This window comes from Genypterus blacodes, unplaced genomic scaffold, assembly GCF_046128005.1.
Source record: "Genypterus blacodes isolate CSIRO-AG114 ecotype Tasmania unplaced genomic scaffold, CSIRO-AGI_Gbla_v1 ptg000058l_1, whole genome shotgun sequence".
Lineage (NCBI taxonomy): Eukaryota > Metazoa > Chordata > Actinopteri > Ophidiiformes > Ophidiidae > Genypterus > Genypterus blacodes.
The window spans coordinates 7,015,082-7,034,608 of record NW_027466870.1 but is presented as its reverse complement, the minus strand read 5'-3'; the positions used below and the strand labels follow the sequence as shown (position 1 = coordinate 7,034,608).

Genomic DNA, 19,527 nt, shown 5'->3' with positions numbered 1-19,527 from the left:
AGCGCGCGGCTAACGGGCTCGAGACATCGGTGGGCTCGGCGCAGCGCCCCGCCCCTCCGCGCGGACCACGGGCAGCCAGGCAGCACGCCCACCACACCGCGCGAGCCCAAGCGTCCGGAACGGAGAAGATGGCAGAGCGGCAACAACAGAAACACGAAGGCAGAGTAAAAATCGGCCATTACATCCTCGGAGATACGCTCGGAGTGGGAACATTCGGGAAAGTGAAGAGTTGAGTGATGTTTTTGCCGTGTTGTCGTGTAAAATGTCTGCGCGGTGTGTGTAATATGAAGTAATCCCCTCTTGCCCCCTCGTAGCAGACGGTGTTGAACTTGCCCGGCGGTCAGTAAGCAGTTTGCGTAGCCTGTTCGTATGTAGCGTGTAACAGAGCGTAACGAAGGCGTAAGTGTGTTCATAGAATCGGGTTGCTTGAAAGTCAAATTGTTTCACCGTAGCGCCAATGTAAAGCTGCCGTTTGTTGTCAGCTCTGGCACGCGCGCTTACCTGGAGGACAAACGCTTACATGAAGATGCACAGTCATACTCGCGTTACTAGCGTTTAACCGCCGCTAACTTTAGGATGTTATGGCTTCAATGTCGCTGCTTTGACGTACAGGACGTCGATACAGCCTGAGCGTATCCCTCCGTCCACATGCCGCTACCTGTATAAACCGTGACAGATGGCGCAGATCGACGCGTTGCCTCACTAACGTGTAGCGATTTGTTTATTAGCCTCTGGCGCAGGCGCGAAGTTTCCCAGGGAAAATAAAACAAACATGTCGCGACCGAATTTCTGTTTTCTTAGCTACACTTGTATGACCTTGTGTGATTTAAACTCCCATCTTCTTCTGTGTGTTTGTGTGTGTGTGTGCCTTTTACCAAGGTTGTTAATCTGACGTAAATCCGTATAAATCGTAAAATCATGCTGTTTACTGTTGCAAGTAGTCGTTTAAATAATCATGGATGTTTTAAGTAATGTTTATCTAAATGCCGGATTGCGTTTAGATAATGATAATGCTTGTTTTCTGAAGTATAATCAGCTCATCTTAATAATGCTGAGTCAGTAATTATACGTAGTCTTTGCTTTGTGTGTGTGTGTGTGTGTGTGTGTGTGTGTGTTAGGCAGCCGTAATAACAACAGAGCTCCAGACTAAAAACCACAGAAGGCCTGAACATAAAATGGAAACAACTAAATAGTTATATGGAAGCTTGACAACAGCACATCAAATTCACTCTGACCTGTTCTTTCACCCTTAGATCCACAAAACAATACAATTATTAATGTTTTATCTTTTCTGTCAGGCCAGTATATACGTTTGTAGATGGACTAATTGTGTCTTGGCTTCTTCACATGAACTTTATAAACTAGCGCGTGCTCTGCTTTGTTCTCATAAATCTGATTCCAGCCTCTGCTCTTGTCTGACAGGTTTTTAATATCTGTCTGATGTTCCTGTTTCATGTCCACATTCTTTTGTTTTCAGTCGGCGAGCATCAGCTAACCGGCCACAAAGTTGCCGTAAAGATCCTGAACAGACAGAGGATCCGCAGTCTCGATGTCGTGGGAAAGATCAAACGGGAAATCCAGAACCTCAAACTGTTCCGACACCCTCACATCATCAAGCTGTAAGTGGATCGAGAACACACGCCCTCCTGTGCAGCCTGAGGGTGTCCGTGGTAACGTGAGCCCTGTCCCGTCTTCACTCTATGTTGTGGCATGCTTGGCTTATTCTATTTGTTTACTACAGCAATGCTGACACTGAGCAGCACGCCCACAGGGAACTCAGAAGGCAGAACACACACACACGCACACACACATACCCATGCGTACATATACACAGACTCAAACTGATAAAATAATCTGTCCTGTTTGCACAAATCTCCAGTTAAGGTCACAGAGGTTGTATTTCCTGCGTGGTTAAACCCTTTCCCTTTTTCAAGCGTCTGAGCTCCTGTTGGCCTTTTTTGCAGCTCGGTCTCTCGTCCTCCCTCTCCTTCCTTCTACATCTCTGCCCCGTTTCCCTCTCTCCTTGTCAGTAAACGTCTGTCTCACTCAACAATCTGCCTGTTATTTTTAGGCCTGGGTTGGGGTTAGTCCACTGTCACACACTGAGCTATGGCAGACATGTGAGCTCTCAAGTTTTTCTGGAGCAGGAGCAATGTGGAGCACACAGTCGCACACATCTATACACACACACAGTCTGAAGCTTTGTGCAATGGGGTTGAGTTGAGCAAAGCCTCCCCTGTGTGATACATTGGCCATGTTTGTAAAAGCAGCAAGAAAGCGAATCCATTATAGTGAATATCTTAGCTTTTTCCTCCTGTGCCCTCTCTCTCCCCCCTCTTCTCTTTTTCTCCCCCCCCCCCCCCCTCTCTTTCTCTACGTGTGAGCGAGAGAAACCAGAGTTATGGTGAGAGATTGTGATTTTATGCGTGTTTATTTCTCCCACTGTGCCGGCTCTGTTGTTGCTGCACTTCCAGCTTGCCAGGAGAGAAATTGTGATGAAGTGCAGAATCTCCCCGGAGCAGCCGCTGGCTCAGAGTTACGGCTGCGTTCTCATGTACCTGACCTTTATGAAATTAATTCATCTACTCAGCAGCTATTTCACAGGCGGCTCTCAGCCCTTTAGTGTGCTCTCCTGTCCGTGTTCTGCGTGTGATGAGAGCCTCACACGTGTAAAGGTGTAAGAATAAAGAAGGGCGAGGATGTGAGGTTTTCACAGTTATGCTATTTTATCAAGGGATCGGATGCAAATGAGGTGTAGAATGACAGAGTGCATAATAAATGTGTGTGTGTGTGTGTGTGTGTGTGTGTGGTAGGTACCAGGTGATAAGCACACCCACAGACTTCTTCATGGTGATGGAGTACGTGTCTGGAGGGGAGCTGTTTGACTACATCTGCAAACACGGACGGGTAAGACATTATTATTATTCACTCAACGCTCAACTTGAGACTCTTCTGACTGATCAGAGCTCCACTCACTGAGTCATTCATTAAGGGAATGGAGTTGAATTGACCTGATTTGTATTCAGTTTTGGATCAAGTGCTACTTTTGCCCTTTGGAACGCAGTCGAAGCCAGACTTCCCACCGTTTTAATGTAAATCCTCTGTGATTTGTCTGACGGTGGTTCATACGTTGCTTCATCGCTCTGCCACTGTGACAGCTTTAACCACACTCACACACCATCTGGTTCCAGGAGCCTTTAAGAGTATGACAGAGTGCTCTGGGAGAGCAGGTGCAGAGCCACATATTCCCATGCCAACCAACAACTCTGTTTATCTGAGCATATCCCACCGTGTTGTGTCTTTTAGGTGGAGGACACTGAGGCTCGCCGTCTGTTCCAGCAGATTATCTCGGCCGTGGACTACTGCCACAGGCACATGGTGGTCCACAGAGACCTCAAGCCTGAGAATGTCCTGCTGGACGCCAACAAGAACGCCAAGATAGCCGACTTCGGTAAGATGTCCAGAGAACAGCCGGGGATGAGTGATAGAGCTGTGGGGGGAGGATTGAGATGAGAGAAAGCATGAGACAGCAGGTTTGTGTTGACGGGTGGGACTGAGAAAGAGAAAGAGCTATGGTGTTATCTGCACACTGAGTGTCGTTTTTGTAGCTAATTGGTCAAGAGACAACCCACAGTTCCTCATGTCTATGAGACTGAACCATTTTCAGAAACATAGATATATACTTTGTGCCCAGCAGGGTGAATGGAAGCAGAGACGTCCCCTAGCAACAAGCAGGTCTCATATCAACTCTGGCAGGAAGCCTTGAGGCCAAGTGTCATCTGATAGGGAAGAAGTCAGGGGGAGGGAGGGGCGGCCGGGGAGGGGGGCTGCACCGCGAGGGGAAAGTGTTTTGGCTGAGAGAGAGACGCAGCGAGCCAGCAAGAGAGCGTAAAGGGAAGAGGAGCGAGAGATAAGGCAGAGGGGAAGGTCGGCACGTAGCAGGGCGTCTGCTGTTTAGCCCGCGGCTGAAGCCCCGGCAGGCACAGAGAGGCTCATCTAATTAGACCAGCTGGGAGCCTCGGGAGGCTGGAGCAAGGATGAAGATACTGCTGACGTTCACAGTGTGGGACTTCTTATCCTCGCTGTGTTCGGCCGCCATCACTCCAGAACAAAACAAAAGCTCCCGCAGGCCGAATCTGAGTAACGATGCCTCCACTGTCAGGCTTCATACGGAGGTTAGACGCCTCCTCAAGTTTAAAAGGACACACAAACGCAGGGAGACCTTGCCCCAGGTTCCCAGAGTCGGAATTCTGAGCCCACCTTGTGATTGGTCCACAGGTCTGTCTAACATGATGTCAGACGGAGAGTTCCTGAGGACGAGCTGTGGCTCTCCAAACTATGCTGCACCAGAGGTCATCTCAGGAAGGTGTGTGTGTGTGTGTGTCTGCCTACAGTTTTTTTAGAGGTTACATCATTCCTGCTCTTGTTTGCTTACTTGTCCCGTCCTCTCGTTGTGCCGTCAGGCTGTATGCAGGCCCAGAGGTTGACATCTGGAGCTGTGGCGTGATCCTGTATGCCTTGCTCTGCGGCACTCTGCCCTTCGATGACGAGCACGTGCCCACACTGTTTAAGAAGATCAGGGGAGGAGTCTTCTACATGCCAGAGTACCTGGCACGCTCTGTGGCCTCGCTGCTGATGCACATGCTGCAGGTCGACCCCCTGAAAAGAGCCTCCATCAAAGACATCAGGTACAGGACGCACGTTACCTCAGCAGGGACGTGAACGTGTTTACTACAGGAATTCAGACTGATGACTTCACAGTAAAGGTTATTTATAGTTGGCTGATGATCTCATGCTTCCTTCAGGGAACACGATTGGTTTAAACAAGACCTGCCAAACTACCTGTTCCCTGAGGATCCCTCGTACGACTCCACGGTCGTGGACGAGGAGGCGGTCAGGGAGGTGTGTGAGAAGTTTGAGTGTAACGAGCCGGAGGTGGTGTCCAGCCTCTACAGCGGAGACCCACAGGTGTGTGTGTGCCCACATCCCCCACCTCTGACCAGACAAACAAGTCCACCTTCCATCAAACTGACACTGTTAGTCTGTGTGTGCAGGATGTCATCGTGGCGACAGTATTTTGTGCTAAGGAAGCTCGTTCTGCCATTTTGTTTGTTTGTCAATCCAATGAAACTCTGCTTCTATTCCATCTTATTCTTGTTTTATTGTGGCTTATGCTTTCTGTTAATGGGCAGAATAAGTGCTTCAGACTGAGAGTTTGTCTTGTTTGTGTGCTGTATCGCTCATAGATTGCTTTCTAATGGCCCTGAGTGATGGCAGCTCAGTTTCCAGTGACTGAGTGCTGTGAGCGAGACACTTCCATCTCCATTTGTGGAGAATTGATTGATGTTGTTTAGAAGATGAGCGACAACATGAAAAATAAGCTAAACATAAAGCTGATCCATCTCCTGTGAAGCTGATTCAGACGCTTGTTGACACCAGAACCTCAAACTGTTCCGACAGTGAGCAGGGCGGTGACATTATTCTGTTTCTGTCTCAACACTACATGTGAGTTACCTTCATGTTGTCTTCGCGTCTCTTGTCTGTCCGCTCAGGATCAGCTAGCAGTCGCCTACCACCTCATCATCGACAACCGCCGCATCATGACCCAGGCTAGCGAGTTCTACTTAGCCTCCAGCCCCCCCCAGGCCTCCTTCATGGAGGAGGGCATGCCGCTGCCCCCGGGGGTCAAACCTCACCCGGAGAGGATGCCGCCGCTCCTGGCCGACAGCCCCAAGTCCCGCTGCCCTCTGGACGCGCTCAACACCACCCGGCCCAAACCGCTGGCAGTGAAGAAGGCCAAGTGGCACCTGGGCATCAGGAGCCAGAGCAGACCCTATGACATCATGGCTGAAGTGTACAGAGCCATGAAGCAGCTCAGCTTCGACTGGAAGGTAAACACACACACACAAATACAGTGTTACACACTAGCATACAGCACAAACGCACATATACAGTACACACACACCTGTGGTCTGTTTGAAGGTGGTGAACCCGTATCACCTGCGTGTGAGGAGGAAGAATCCAGTGACAGGAAACTTGGTGAAGATGAGCCTGCAGCTGTACCAGGTGGACAACAGATCCTACCTCCTTGACTTCAAGAGCATCGACGGTGGGTGGTGGTCTTCCTCTGTCTCACACACGGGGGTCTCACCTCCTCCAGCACATTCACATGGGGAGCTTCAGCCTGGTTGCTGGAGGATGAGATGTGTTCCCCCTAGAGGCCGTGTGTAGTAGTGTTAAATATGTTGTCACCTCTGTTTTAAGTGGCGTTTCCCCCTTCTTCCTCTCCAGATGACATCATCGATGCGCTGGGCTTCAGATCGGGCTCGTCCACGCCTCAGAGGTCCGGGTCCACAGCCGGCCTCTACAGGCCCAGGCTGAGCATGGACTCGGCCAGCCCGGCCTTGGATCTGACCCCGCTCAGCTCCTCCCTCCCCGGGTCTCTGTCCGGCAGCTCGCCCATGCTCGCCCCCCGTCAGGGCTCGCACACCATGGACTTCTTTGAAATGTGTGCCAGCCTGATCAACACACTGGCCCGCTGAGAGCTCCACCCCCTCCTCACCGCGCTGAGTGTAGATGTGGAGTTGCTTCCTGTCTCTGTCTCTTCTCTGTCTGTGTCTCGGCTGATGGACGCGTGAAACCTGTCAGCTCAGTGTTCACCTCAGACGAAGGAGAGACGAAGAGGAATCCATCAGCTGAGCAGCAGATCAACGCCTCCTTCCTGCTTGTTATGACCTCAGTCCTGGGTCAGATTCTGTCCGTGGAAACTGATCCAGAGACTGGAAGCTGTGAGTGAGGGGCTGGAGGTCAGAGTTCACAGGTCAAGTTCACCCTCACTCCTCCTCCTCACATTAACTGTTCACACACTGAGCCGCGTCTCTGCGTCGTCACACTTTAACTTTACTTTCAGGTTTTCTGTGTTTTTTTGTAAAGAAAGTTTTTTGTTATCCATAAACGATATATTTATATGAAAGCCATACTCAGTAGCTGAAACAGAGGTGGACAGAAACAAACCAAATGAAAGAGTTTATAGATCTAACGAGGATTATTATTATTTAGATATCAGATTTATTTTTGAGAGATTTACTGATTTACTGCACCGATTGATCCTTATTTACACCCTGAGCCCAGAGAGACAGAACCACCTGATGCACAGATACACACCATCTCACGCCAGTATGCCACAGGGAAAACACACACACACACACACACACACACACTCACACACAGACACACACACTCTAGTTAAGTCCTGTACAAGTCGAGCTACTGTTAATATTCCAGTCAGCCATGCATGCACAGAACTCAATTAAAAAGCACACGCAGGCCAGTGACACACACACACACACACACACACACACACACACAGCTGCCAGTCCCACGTGCAGGAAGCTTAAGCGAGGCCTCTTACTCTAAGTGAACAGGGCACTGATTGATCAGCTGAGCGGTTGTGTCGGCAGGAACACCTTCAGTTTCCTGAAACCATCAAATATACAAACACAGATGGAGGGTTGGGTTACCGTGGCGATGACAGGCGGAAACGATGCACTGGCCAAGTCCACGTGAGATGGTGTGTGTGTGTGTGGGTGCCACAGAAACCCTCTTCTATATTGCCTTAAACACGTTCATTATCTCTCTGTATATGGTGTGTGTGTGTGTGTGTGTGTTGTGTGTTTGGTTTTCTTCTGGTGCTTACTGTAGCTGAGTTCAGAGTTTGTGTAAAGTGCTTACTGGGGAGGAGAGGATCCATATGTTGGTGTGGTGTAGCCGTTCAGCCATGTGTGTGTGTGTGTGTGTGTGTCTTCTCTTCAGTCTGCGTTTAGAGCCGATGAAGCTTCATGGCCTCACACACTCTAGCTGCACACACACACTGCATGTGTCCACGTGTGTTCAGCATCACTACATGTTACTGGAGTCGGTTCATATTAGTGTTGTGGTTTTTCCAAAATTGTGAAGTGAACTGAATGTGAAGTGAGTCGATGCTGCTCAGATCTCTCCCTCCTCTCTCTCTCCCTCCTCTCTCTCTCTCTCTCTCCCTCCTCTCTCTCTCTCTCTCCCTCCTCTCTCTCTCTCTCTCTCTCTCCTCTCTCTCTCTCTCTCTCCCTCCTCTTTCTCTCTCTCTCTCCCTCCTCTCTCTCTCTCTCTCTCCCTCCTCTCTCTCTCTCTCCCTCCTCTTTCTCTCTCTCTCTCCCTCCTCTCTCTCTCTCTCTCTCCCTCCTCTTTCTCTCTCTCTCTCTCCCTCCTCTCTCTCTCTCCTCTCTCTCTCTCTCTCCCTCCTCTCTCTCTCTCTCTCTCTCTTCTCCTCTCTCTCTCCCTATATCATCTCCTCGTTAAAGAAGAATACTTATTTTTGAACAAAATAACAATTTCCATAGATTTCAGTTGTTAAATAGAAATCCAGTTGCCATACCAACAACTACTTGTGTTGTTCCTCTCCTCACAGTCTTGAGAACCGTTCTGTCTCCTCTTCCTCTCTGGTTAAAGTTGCTGGTTGCATTATGAGAGCTTCATACAGGCTTTAGCTGGAGACACTGAAAGCCAAATCCTTGCTGACTCAGTCCTTTATTCTGTGTATTGTTTCATGTTCACACACCTGAGAGTGTGTTTTGATGTCTTGGGAGAAACGGCGCTCCCTGCTGTAAGGCACGTGCAACTGCAAGCAAAGACGCCAGTGTTCAACTCCACCCTCCTCCTCCTCTCTTACCCTTACACGTGTTAAAGACGTTCCCTCTGCTTCCTCACGCCTGGACAGTTCTGCACCTAGCTTCCTGTTTGTGTAAACGCTGTCGTGTGTGTGTGTTGCGGATGTCAAGTCTGCTCTGATACAGCGAGTATCTACTATCAGATCCATCAGTATGAAACCACCAGCCATGTTCCACAGCCCCAGTGAGGGGCTAATCTACCACACACACACACACACCTTCTCTGTGTCGTACCAAAGTGAGTGTTTTACGGCAGTTGGGTTCTGATGAGTGTGACCCAAACACCCCCAGTGTCTGTGAGTGTGTGTGTGTGTGTGTGTGAGTGTGTTTCCTCGGTCTCTCTGATTGGGGTTTGGATTTGTCTCTAATGCACTGCATGATGTTGCTGTTCTGATTCGCACTTTAATAAGTATTTATTGAAAGATGGAATAAACAAATATACAAATGGAAAATGGTTTTGTTCTTTGTCCCTGAGGAGCCGAGCAGCTTCACACACACACCTGTCCTCTGATGATGATGACTTGTCCTCTTCCTCTTTCTGTAATACTTATTATTCATCAGCTTCAGGTCAAAATCTTCACAAACAAAGGAGGCACATTAAAGAATCAGGAGAGGTTAAGAAGAAGCCTCAAACCTGGATTCTTGGTTCTAAATATCTTATAAACTCACTATAATAAGACTTTAACAGATATATTAAATGTAGGTCAATAAAATGATAAAGTAGTAAAAAGCTGTCTATGTACAAAAAAGGCAAAATAATGAAAAATACATGAACGAGTCTGAAGTCATTTCTGCTGTTTTTACTTTCCACCAAATAAGGTTTTTATATCAAATGAGTCTAAAATCAGACGACTCCTTTGGGAACAGAATGATTCCACAACCAAGGAAGAAATTAGGATTTTCTTGTCTTTTAGAATTCAGAAATTTGTCAACATGTCATCCTGTCTAATAAACAAATACATTTTTACAGCATCTAAGCTTCTAAGGTGTGGAGCGACTTCACACTTCAGAAGCTGAAAGCAGATGGTGCCGGACCGATCCGTAAAATACTACATTTAAAAATCACATGACTTGTTGCTAACTGATACTGTTACTATGATGTCACCTTTTTAAACTAACAGAAGGTGAGTTGGTCCCTGTGAGTGTGAGCGTCTCTGAGCACTGAGTGAGGATCGGTGCTTGGCCCTGAAGAGGATAAACAGTAGATATGAGATTATAAAAAAGGTTTCCAAAGCCGAGTCCACCTGTGTCCCTCTGTGTGTGTCCTCGTCTGGACATAAACAAAACAAATGTCCCTGTCCTCCAGGTTAAATAAATGTAGCGATCTGGTTTGTGTTCCTCTCCTGGTCTAACAGTTTGTGCTGCGTCTGTGTCTCTGTGGGTCCGGACCATTGCCTCGGGTCAAAGCCTCAAAGTCCCTCAGAGCCGCCCGCCAAAGTGACCCCGACCAGGGCTTGAAGGCAGGAAAGTCCCCGTTGCTCGGTGATGTGTGTGTGGCTGTGTGAGAAAACTCCACTTCTGCTTCCTGCTGATGTTTAACAGCAGTGGGCAAGGAAAAACAAAAAGCTCCTAGTAGAAGATGTGATCACAGTTTGAGATGAGGGCCAGCCTGGAAAACAACATCCTGTTTCCTCTGCCTGGCTGCTTTTCAGGCTGTAGTAAACACAAACACACACACACACAAATTATTTCAGCATGTGAAGCGCGTGCACACACATACACACACACACACACACACACACCTACACACACACACAGACACACACATTATTTCAGCATGTGAAGCGCACACACACACACACACACACACACACACACACACACACACACACACACTCATCCTCACCTTCTGCTGTGTGATGGTTATTCCTTGTGGATGTCTGCGTACAGGTCAGGCGGAGGTAATATGAGAGTGTCTGGAAGTCCCACATCCACTTCCTGCGTTTCGATTCCCTCAGGCCTGCGAGGAAACAACGTGTGTGTGTGTGTCACTGTCTGTCCTCTTTCTCTCAATAATCTTTAATGTTTTCTGAACATGCTGGGGGGGGGGGGGGTATGCAGAGACTTGACAGGACTGAGTGTCACCATTGACAGCAACTCATGGTTGGGGAATTTCCCAGCTGAATAAAACTACTTCCTGGAGAGTGAAACGTGAGGAAGAGGAGGGACTGAGGGATGAAGATGTTTTTGTGACCCACCGTCACTCACACACACACTCACTCACCTGCTCCTTCACACACTCACACAGTCACACGCTCACACACTCGTTCACACGCTCGCTCAACCTTTTCGTGCACGGCAACTCATTCCAAACAAATGGCAGAAAACTGGTCCGTCAACAGGTTACACAATGCATTCAACATTTTTCTTTGTGTGTGTGTGTGTGTGTGTGTGTTTACAACGTACAGGTGAACTGCTTCTTCCTGCATGAGCGCAACACCTGTGATGGGAACAGAAATGTTTGTGTTTAAAAGTTTACATTTAAACCTTTCAAACACATCTATTAACTCATCCTGACGTGTTCTATGATAAAGTTTCCTGTCACATAAACACAATACAATAATGTATAGAATAATCTATCATATAGGACGGAGTGCACTAATGTATGTTGCAGGTAAATTAGTATGACTTACTTGTGTCTGGTCTGGGGCTGTAGAGAGGAAGAAACAAAAACATGTCTGTGTGAAAATCTGGGCATGTATGTATGTGTGTGAATGTGTGTGTGTGTGCGTGTGTGTGTGTGGGCATTACACATACCTGACTGGTTTTGGTGAATGGAAAAATGTGGCCAGCTTCTGAAGTGCTTCATGTCTCGCTCTGATGAAAGAAATACAGATCACACAGTGAAGATCCTCCACTTGATTGTGTGTGTGTGTGTGTGTGTGAGTGTGTGAAGCCTGGACTCACTGCATATGGGGTCCCTCCAGGTTGTCACTGTGGCTGTGCTGGTGGTTTATGCTGAGCTCTTTGTTGCCTAAAAAACAATCAGACAAGACGTTTCATAAAACACACACACACACACACACACACACACACACAAACCTGCAGCATGATCACCCTTACACCTACATGCCAGTTTAGACAACGCATAATTTCTGAAGTGATTCACCATCATAGACTGAGAGTTAACTGTTAACCCGCCCATGGCTGTGATTCAGTGTGAGTGTGTGTGAGTGTGTGTGTGCAGATCAGATGTCAGCTGTTCATCTGACATTTAAAGTTTCTGTATTTCACAAACAAACCAAGTCCTGACAGTGACAGAGGAAACATCTTCACTCTGACTGTGCACACACCTTGTTGATGAAACAGCTCACAGTGTGTCTGTGTGTGTGTGTGTGTGTGTGTGTTTGCGAGCATTCCTCTGCACATAGCCTGTGTAACCGATAAGAGGAAACACTCCACAGATGCCAGATTCTCACATCCACATTCTTATTATAATTCTGAAACGGTTGCAACATATCACTGTCCCTTGTTGCAGCACTGCTGTGCACACTGACTGAAAACTGGATGTTTCTACACCTTTGTAGTGACTTTTAAGGTCACCAAAATTCTTATTGGCCGCTTTTGTCAGGCCTCACATTCATGCAGACAGATGAAGGTAAAAGAAAATAAAGAAGACTTTAAGAAGACGAGGAGTTACAGACATGACAGAGCCTCACATGTTTTATCTCTTTATGTTCCAGTAACGAGCCTCACTTATCAGCTGTTAACTGTTTCCTGTTATGGTTGGAACATCAAGATGTCGTATGTTTATCTGCACACGTCCATCAAGATCAAACCAACATGACGACTGATCGTGTAACAAAGGGGGTTTACTGTGTGAGACATCTATACGTGTCTGTGTGTGTGTGTGTGTGTGTGTGTGTGTGTGTGTGTGTGTGTGTGTGTGTGTGTGTGAGTGTGTGTGTGTTGTAATGTCTTACCTATGTCTGGCAAGGAGTTTGTCCTGATGTGGCCCCTGTGGAAGAAAAGAACAATGCAGGCTTCAGAGTTTGGTCCAGGATATCATGTGGCGCTCATAAATGAAAGGAATCTGTGTGTGTGTGTGTGTGTGTGTGTGCGTGTGTGTGTGTGTGTGTGTGTGTGTGTGTGTGTGTGTGTGTGTGGACTAAACGTGAGCTTTAGTGGACTTACAGTGGAATCAGTGGGCCTGCAGCGGCGTCAGTGGGTGAAGACACGGGTTCATCATCGTCGTTGGTCCACTCCTCGCTGTCGTCTGTGACTGAAGGACAGGATGAGACGATGTCGCCGTTAGAATAAGAACGCTTAACGTTGTAATCTGAACGATAAGAGCGGAATACTTACAACTCCCGGTGGATTGTGGGTAATGGTTGGAAGCCCTGAGGAGAACAAGCAGAAACACTTAACACTCCTGCATGAGTCTGCAGAATGAGACTGAAGCTCATGTGTGTGTGTGTGTGTGTGTGTGTGTGTGTGTGTGTGTGTGATGAAGCGGCGTACCTGCTTCCTGTGCTGATGGCGTCGCCGTCGGTTACGTCTTTGCCGTCTCCCTGCTTGCGGTCGATTGCAGCCTTCTTTCCCATCTCCAGCATCTCCTTGATGTCCAGCTCCACGTGATTCACCGCCACGTAACCATCTGGAACACACACACACACACACACACACACACACACACACACACACACACACACACAGTTCAGCTATTGCGTCAAAGTTGCCTCTTCTCACAGTTTGGCGCTCTGACTGATTACATCAAGATGTGTTTTAAGTGTAGAAAGAGAAATTGGGAGGAAACATTACATCATCATCACATCGCAACATTACATCAGCCTCCTTCCTTGGCTTGTGTGTGTGTGTGTGTGTGTGTGTGTGTGAGAGCGCAGACACTCACAGGTGTTGCTGCTGTCGTCCCTGGCCAGCCACTTCCCTTTGGGGCAGTTGGTGGTTCTGATGACGCTGATGATCTCGCCGCTCTTGACGGGCAGGTCGTCCTTGCGTCCCTTTGCCGTCACCGTGACTTTGGCCTGATACATGGTGTCCTCCTGTCCTGTGATCTAAGACAGCAACACAGATCCGTCCATGCATCTGTCCCTTATTGTTCCACATCAAACCTGCATTTCTTTGTTTCATCTCAATGTAAAGGAAAGACTCCACTGATTTTCAGAATACGAGACAACGTTGACTCAGATTCCTTCCCACAGGCAGCGTGAGACTCTGTGAGGAATGAATCCAGACTGGTTTGTATGCCAGCACATACACCGCACCCACCCACCCCCCCCCCCTCTCTGCACGCTGTGTGCTGCCTGCCTGTGCACCGGCCATACCTCGCTCCCCTGTCAAAAGCCGCCTCACTCACTTTGAACTTCTTCTTCATCTCGTTCTCCCTCTTCTCCCTCTCGCTCTCCTTCTTCTCCCTCTCTTTCTGCTCCTTCTTCTCTCGCTCCTTCTGCTCCTTCAGCTCCTTCTTCTCCTTCTCCAGCCGCTGCTTCTCCTTCTTCTTCAGCTCCTTCTCGTCCGGACCTTCCGGTGCCGCTTTCTTATCGTTTCTGCGACGGAGGCAACCAGGAAGACGGAAGAGAGATGTGAGGAAAACAAAAGCAACATCACAGAGCAGATCAGGGAGATACATGAGATGAAAATAGAATTGGGTCTAAATCTGAGTCCTTACTTGCCAAACCTGCCAGACTTGGTTTTCTCTTCATTCTGTAAACACAAAGAAGAAACCAGACTCTTATATTTTGCACTGAAATCCAACAGATAAACACAAACACAGATATGCACATGCTTCTTACTGTGACTTCCTGTGCAGCCTCAGCGTACGGATCTGCAGTAAACACAGGCAGACATTTGTTTTAGACATTCCTCATCATTGAATCAAATCGAATCTTAATCATCTAAAGTCGCCTCTTACTCTTGGGCGGTCCTTTGCGTTTCTTGCCGGCATCGTTCTTCTTCTCCCTCTTCTTTGTGTTGGTGGCACCGACTACCTCATAAGGATTATCGGCACCTTCAAAGGCGACGAGTTGCTCGTCCTCTGATTGGAGCCTAGACGGGATGGGAGACAACATGGAATCATCACTGAGTTTTCCCGAAATGATTCCAAAGCATTCCCAAAGCATCGTTTCCAAACATTTACCCTGCTGCCGCGCTGAGGTCCTGTGAAACAGGCCTGGAGTCCGGTTGGTGATCGTCGTCATACGCTCCTCCAAATATGGGCCCGGAAGCTCGAGGGAAAGGGGATCCATTGTCATTCCACAGTTTGATGGATTCTGGAAAGCTCTGACTCTCCGGCCTGTGTGGGCTGGCGTACTCCCCGTTCTCCCACTCCGACCCCCGCAGCACTGGAGAATCTGTACCTAAACGCACAAATTCCGGGGCATCCGTCTCTGAAAATTCCAGAGGCGCAGGGATCGCTGGAGCTGATGAAAGGCAAAAGCGACACAACACTAAAAATGAGACAAACTCTTTACAGAAGTTTGAATTCTGAGCGATTGAGAGCGACGGACTCACCGACAACTTCAGGAGAGGAGGGGCGGAAGGTGGACAGGTTGACTGATGAAGGTCTGGCAGGTTTCTGTGGAGCAGGACCCAGAGCCTCGGGCATCGGGATGGACTTCCTGGGTGGAGGAGGAGGAACCACCAGCAGCTCTGGAGTGGGATCAGACCCCTCCTCAGCAATGCCCTCCAACACGGGAGATCCTTGTCCTGTGAGGAACGTTAGTGTGTCGTCAGCATGTACGTCTTCATTTTAACAGCAGGATTTGTATTAAAGCAACTAAAGAAGCTAGGAAGATCTCTTGAAACGCCTGCAGGTGCTTTGAAAAGAGAAGAAAAAAAAAACAGAGCAGCCGAGAGGAAGAATCTGATTTGTGAGGAAACCAAACCAGTCCAACAAACTGAAGAAGCTGCTATCATAACAATCAGAACAATCAGAAGGTTATCAGTGTAAACACCAGGATCATAGAAGAAAACAGCAGAAAGAATAGAAGTATTTGTGTCTCTGGCCTTTTGTTTTCTGTTATTTTCTTTTTTAGTAAATATGAATCGATATAAAACAATTCATCATTATTAATATGAATCAATCAGCAGAGACACAACGCTGTTTAAACTTCATACACGCTTTAAACTGTAACACACATGTGCAGGACTCATACTGTCTGATGAAACGCTCTGTCAACACAGAGCAGATCTCACGGCCGCTCTGCATCCGCTCTGTCATAGCTCACATTCCTCTGCAGCTCCACCCTGCCTGCTCTGCCTGCCTGCTCTGCCTGCCTGCTCTGCCTGCCTGTCGCCTGCTTCTGGCACCCGACTGACACTTCTGTTGTTTCTGTGCGAGTGTGTCTTTAGGATCCTACATCTTCTCCTAGACGCTGAGCCAACGTCTGTCTGAGACGGAGAAGTAAGGAAGAGAGCAGAGAGCAGAAGGGAGGAAGAGGGAAGAAGAAGAAGACTCACTGTGGTCGAAGCCGTTCACTTGTGCTGGTTTTGCTTTCCCTGCCTTATCTTCATAGTCGATGGGTGGGACCTGGACGGCCTGGGTGGGGCTGGGCGGAGCCTGGAGCTCCTCAGGTGGTGGAGTGACGGAGGAGGATGAAGATGGAGAAGGGCTGAGAACAGATAAGGCACGGTGAGATGTTACACTGTCAACATGCTCCATCATCATTATCTGTGTGTGGTAAGGTGTGTGTGGTTTACCCGCTAATCTTCCTACGCGCCTTCTCCAGAGCGCTGAAGACCCTCAGGTCACATGGAGCGCTCCTCCTGGTGGGGCCCATCTCCTCCGCCCGCTCCAGGGCTGAGAACGCAGACAGCGGACGATCCAGTTTAGGAGAAGACGGGTTGGATTCAGGCTCTACTGCGGAAGAAGGACGAGGAGGCGACTCCACCATAGCTGCAGCCTCCACATCTGCAAACTGTGGCGGAGGAGGTGAAGGCGAGGGAGAGGAGGGAGTGGGAGTGGGAATAGACTGGTACACACGAGTGGGCGGGGGGGTTTGGATTGTAGGTGGAGGGGTTTGGATTGTGGGCGGGGGAGTTGGGACTCTGCTGGGTGGAGAGGGAATGATGTCATCTGTCCTGGAGGGTGTGTGAAGGAGAGAAAAAGGAAGGGTGGAAATTTCAATCTCAGGTGGGGTTTCGATGTCTGGGGTCAGGACTTCTGGAGCCGGGACATCGGGAACAAAGGCGGGCGGGACGGTGATGATGGAAGAGGCTGGGAGAGAGGGAGGCAGGGAGGCTTCTGCTACAGGAGGGGAGGAGGGTAAGGGTGGAGGACTGAAGGTGGAGAGAGTGGAGGTGGGTAAGGGGGGTGCGGGGGAGGTGGGTAAGGTTGGTGTAGTGAAGGTGGGTAAGGGGGGCGGCATCAGGGCCCTTGGCGAGCCGAGTTCAGGGTCTGGAGTCGTTCCACCAAAGAGACCAGGCAGAGGAGTTGGACCTCCTGGGCCCAGGCTGTCCAGGAAGGGATCAGATGAGACCTCATAGGAATCCTTCTTCCCCGCCTTCTTGAAGCCCAGGAAGGCCTTCTTCTTCAGCGTGGCGGTTTTAGATGGAGCTTTGGCCGGAGCCAGTTCAGCTGTTGCCTTCTTGTCTTTCAGGGTGAGGTCTTTCTTCTTCTGCGGCAGATCAGGCAGATCTTCATCCAGCTTGTCTTTGCTTCCCTTTCTTGTTTTGTCTTTCCCCACCTTGATCTTCCCCTCGCTCTTCTCCTTTGCCTTTGTGTTCGTCAGGATGAGGGGCTTTTTGCTCTCCTTCTTGTCATCCTTGAAGACCACTCTGGGGGCCGTGAGAGTCTTTGCCTCCAAGCTCTGGTTGATGGAGGTCAGCAGTGAAGGTCGTGCCCCTGCAGGTAGATAGTGGACGGGGCTGGTGGGAGGAGGGACCATCTTGGGTTTCTCTGGGAGGGTAGGCTTGATCCTGGGCTGCTTCAGGAGCAGTTCTTCTTCTTGTTCCTGGAACTTAGCCCTCAGGGCCTTGAAGTCCAACGAGTCCTCCTGAAGAAAGGATCACAGAATGCAGTAGCCTCAGTGTTACATGAGCTCTGTGTCACTTAATCAAAGACGACGTGGCTCTTATCTCTTCAGCTTCTCCTGCTATGATGAAAGACAGAGAACACACACAAACCACGCCGGGATCTTTTGTTCTTCCTATCTGTCTTTCTTAAATGATGAATAGAGGGAAGCAGTCAAACCTGCTCTGGAATGATTAAGTTAATGTAAATTAATTTAATCATCCCCCCCCCCACACACACACACTCACTCACACACACACACACACACACACACACACACACAGGCTTATACAGGATTTATAGACGTGTCCATCTGAGCTAAAGGTAAACATTTCTCCTATTTAAGTTCCGTTGACATTTAATGAACCTCTTCACTCGACTGAACTTCATTCTGTTTAATCTGCTTCAAAGTTTCATCTGTAAATGAATCACGACATCATAATAGACACCCGGCGTGTTTATATTAAATATAATCGCTGAACCAATAATCGATCATTCAAGAGGCATTCACAGACATGACAAGAGCGCGTACCTGATCCATGGTGCGTTTAATGTCCAGTGAAGGTTCCGAAGCTTTGTTAGTGTAGTAAGTCACCTCCAGAGAGCTTTACCTTCACTCTCTCATCCTGCGTGATGTCAACAAATCCCACCAACAAACAACAAAGTGACCTGACGCCAAAACTGGCGCGTCCCATGCGCACTGGAGACGGCGGAGGAATGAGGACTGCGTGGAGATACTCTCCCTCTCTCTCTCTCTCTCTCAAACACACACACACACACACACAGCTCGTCTCGTCAAACGGGTCTGTGCTCCGGTTTGCAGCGAGAGTTGAACACCACTCACACACACTTACACACACTCGGACTAACAGTTCAAGTCTCAGGAATGTGGCCCGGCTGGCATGACGTGTACGCGCACAGTAATGACTCAGTGTCAAGGAGCCTGGCAAGGTGTGTTGCTTCTCTGATGACTGACTGACTGTTTATGTGTTTAGCTTTAAGGAAATGTGTTAAGTTGTTGTTCTGTGGTCTTTTGTTCTATGTTCTATGATTGGGGTTGTGACCTGTATGAAGGTTGCACTGATTTCAGTCCTACAGCTTCAAATGATTCCTCTAGATAAACAGAGAGGAAAAGGAAACAAAAGCAGTCAGTCAACATTCCAGGCTAGTTACACAGAATACAAAAGTATTTAAACAAGCATTTGCAATATGACACACACACACACACACACACACACACAGAGTGAAACCTTTCTGATGGATGTGATCACTCAGGTCGGCCCATCAGCCACACTGATGCGTGAAGCAAACAGGTGTGAGGGATTTGTTGAAGCCTCAGATGAAGAGCTGATGATCCTCCTGCACGCCTGATTGTCCCTGCAGAGCCATTTGGATAACAAATATGACCACCGTATTTCCATCTGAGGGAAATATTGGACCTTTAACTCTGCCAAGGTAATCCTGACAGCTCCAGTTACCAGAGTTTGATTGTGGCTGTGGGGTGAAATCCTCAAATGTCTGGTTTCAGATGTGAACAGGCTGGAGGAGCTAATCAGAGAAATATGAGCCTGTGTGCTCCAGCTGAGCCAAACAGGGAACACACACTCAGCTGGGACACCTGGATAAGAACTAATGCAAATAAAAAAATAAAAAAATACACAAATAAAATAAATAATAAAAATATACCCAATGGAATAAATATTTAATAAAAATACATATATAAAATTAATAAAATAAATGTAAAATAGCATCCACAACTTTGGTCAAATTGTTGTATCTTAGTTTAAACTCAACACAGGGACGCTCCCTTACAAGACAACTTTCAAGTTACGTGTGATCAAACATTGTGAATAG

The 19,527-nt window shown here is 48.3% G+C and overlaps 2 protein-coding genes across 2 annotated transcripts; one reads left to right on the top strand and one right to left on the bottom strand.

Annotated features, from left to right (window-relative positions):
• Positions 1 to 97: 97 nt before the first annotated feature.
• On the top strand, positions 98 to 10,244 carry prkaa2 (protein kinase, AMP-activated, alpha 2 catalytic subunit). The gene is made up of 10 exons (XM_076153107.1): positions 98 to 228; positions 1,478 to 1,619; positions 2,814 to 2,907; positions 3,307 to 3,451; positions 4,279 to 4,366; positions 4,464 to 4,688; positions 4,806 to 4,968; positions 5,553 to 5,891; positions 5,983 to 6,109; positions 6,292 to 10,244. The coding sequence occupies exons 1-10, from the start codon at positions 129 to 131 to the stop codon at positions 6,540 to 6,542; spliced, it is 1,674 nt and encodes a 557-aa protein (XP_076009222.1). The 5' UTR covers positions 98 to 128; the 3' UTR covers positions 6,543 to 10,244.
• LOC143002762 (uncharacterized) lies at positions 9,823 to 18,382 on the bottom strand. The gene is made up of 20 exons (XM_076153106.1): positions 18,206 to 18,382; positions 16,362 to 17,656; positions 16,122 to 16,273; positions 15,174 to 15,368; positions 14,800 to 15,082; positions 14,575 to 14,708; positions 14,456 to 14,487; positions 14,332 to 14,366; positions 14,020 to 14,209; positions 13,555 to 13,717; positions 13,164 to 13,299; positions 13,008 to 13,042; positions 12,837 to 12,924; positions 12,626 to 12,660; positions 11,610 to 11,676; positions 11,460 to 11,519; positions 11,336 to 11,352; positions 11,109 to 11,142; positions 10,549 to 10,662; positions 9,823 to 10,355 (listed from the first exon to the last, which is right to left on the bottom strand). Exons 1-19 carry the CDS (start codon positions 18,212 to 18,214, stop codon positions 10,566 to 10,568), a joined length of 3,057 nt encoding a protein of 1,018 aa, XP_076009221.1. The 5' UTR covers positions 18,215 to 18,382; the 3' UTR covers positions 9,823 to 10,355; positions 10,549 to 10,565.
• Between the last annotated feature and the right edge of the window lie 1,145 nt (positions 18,383 to 19,527).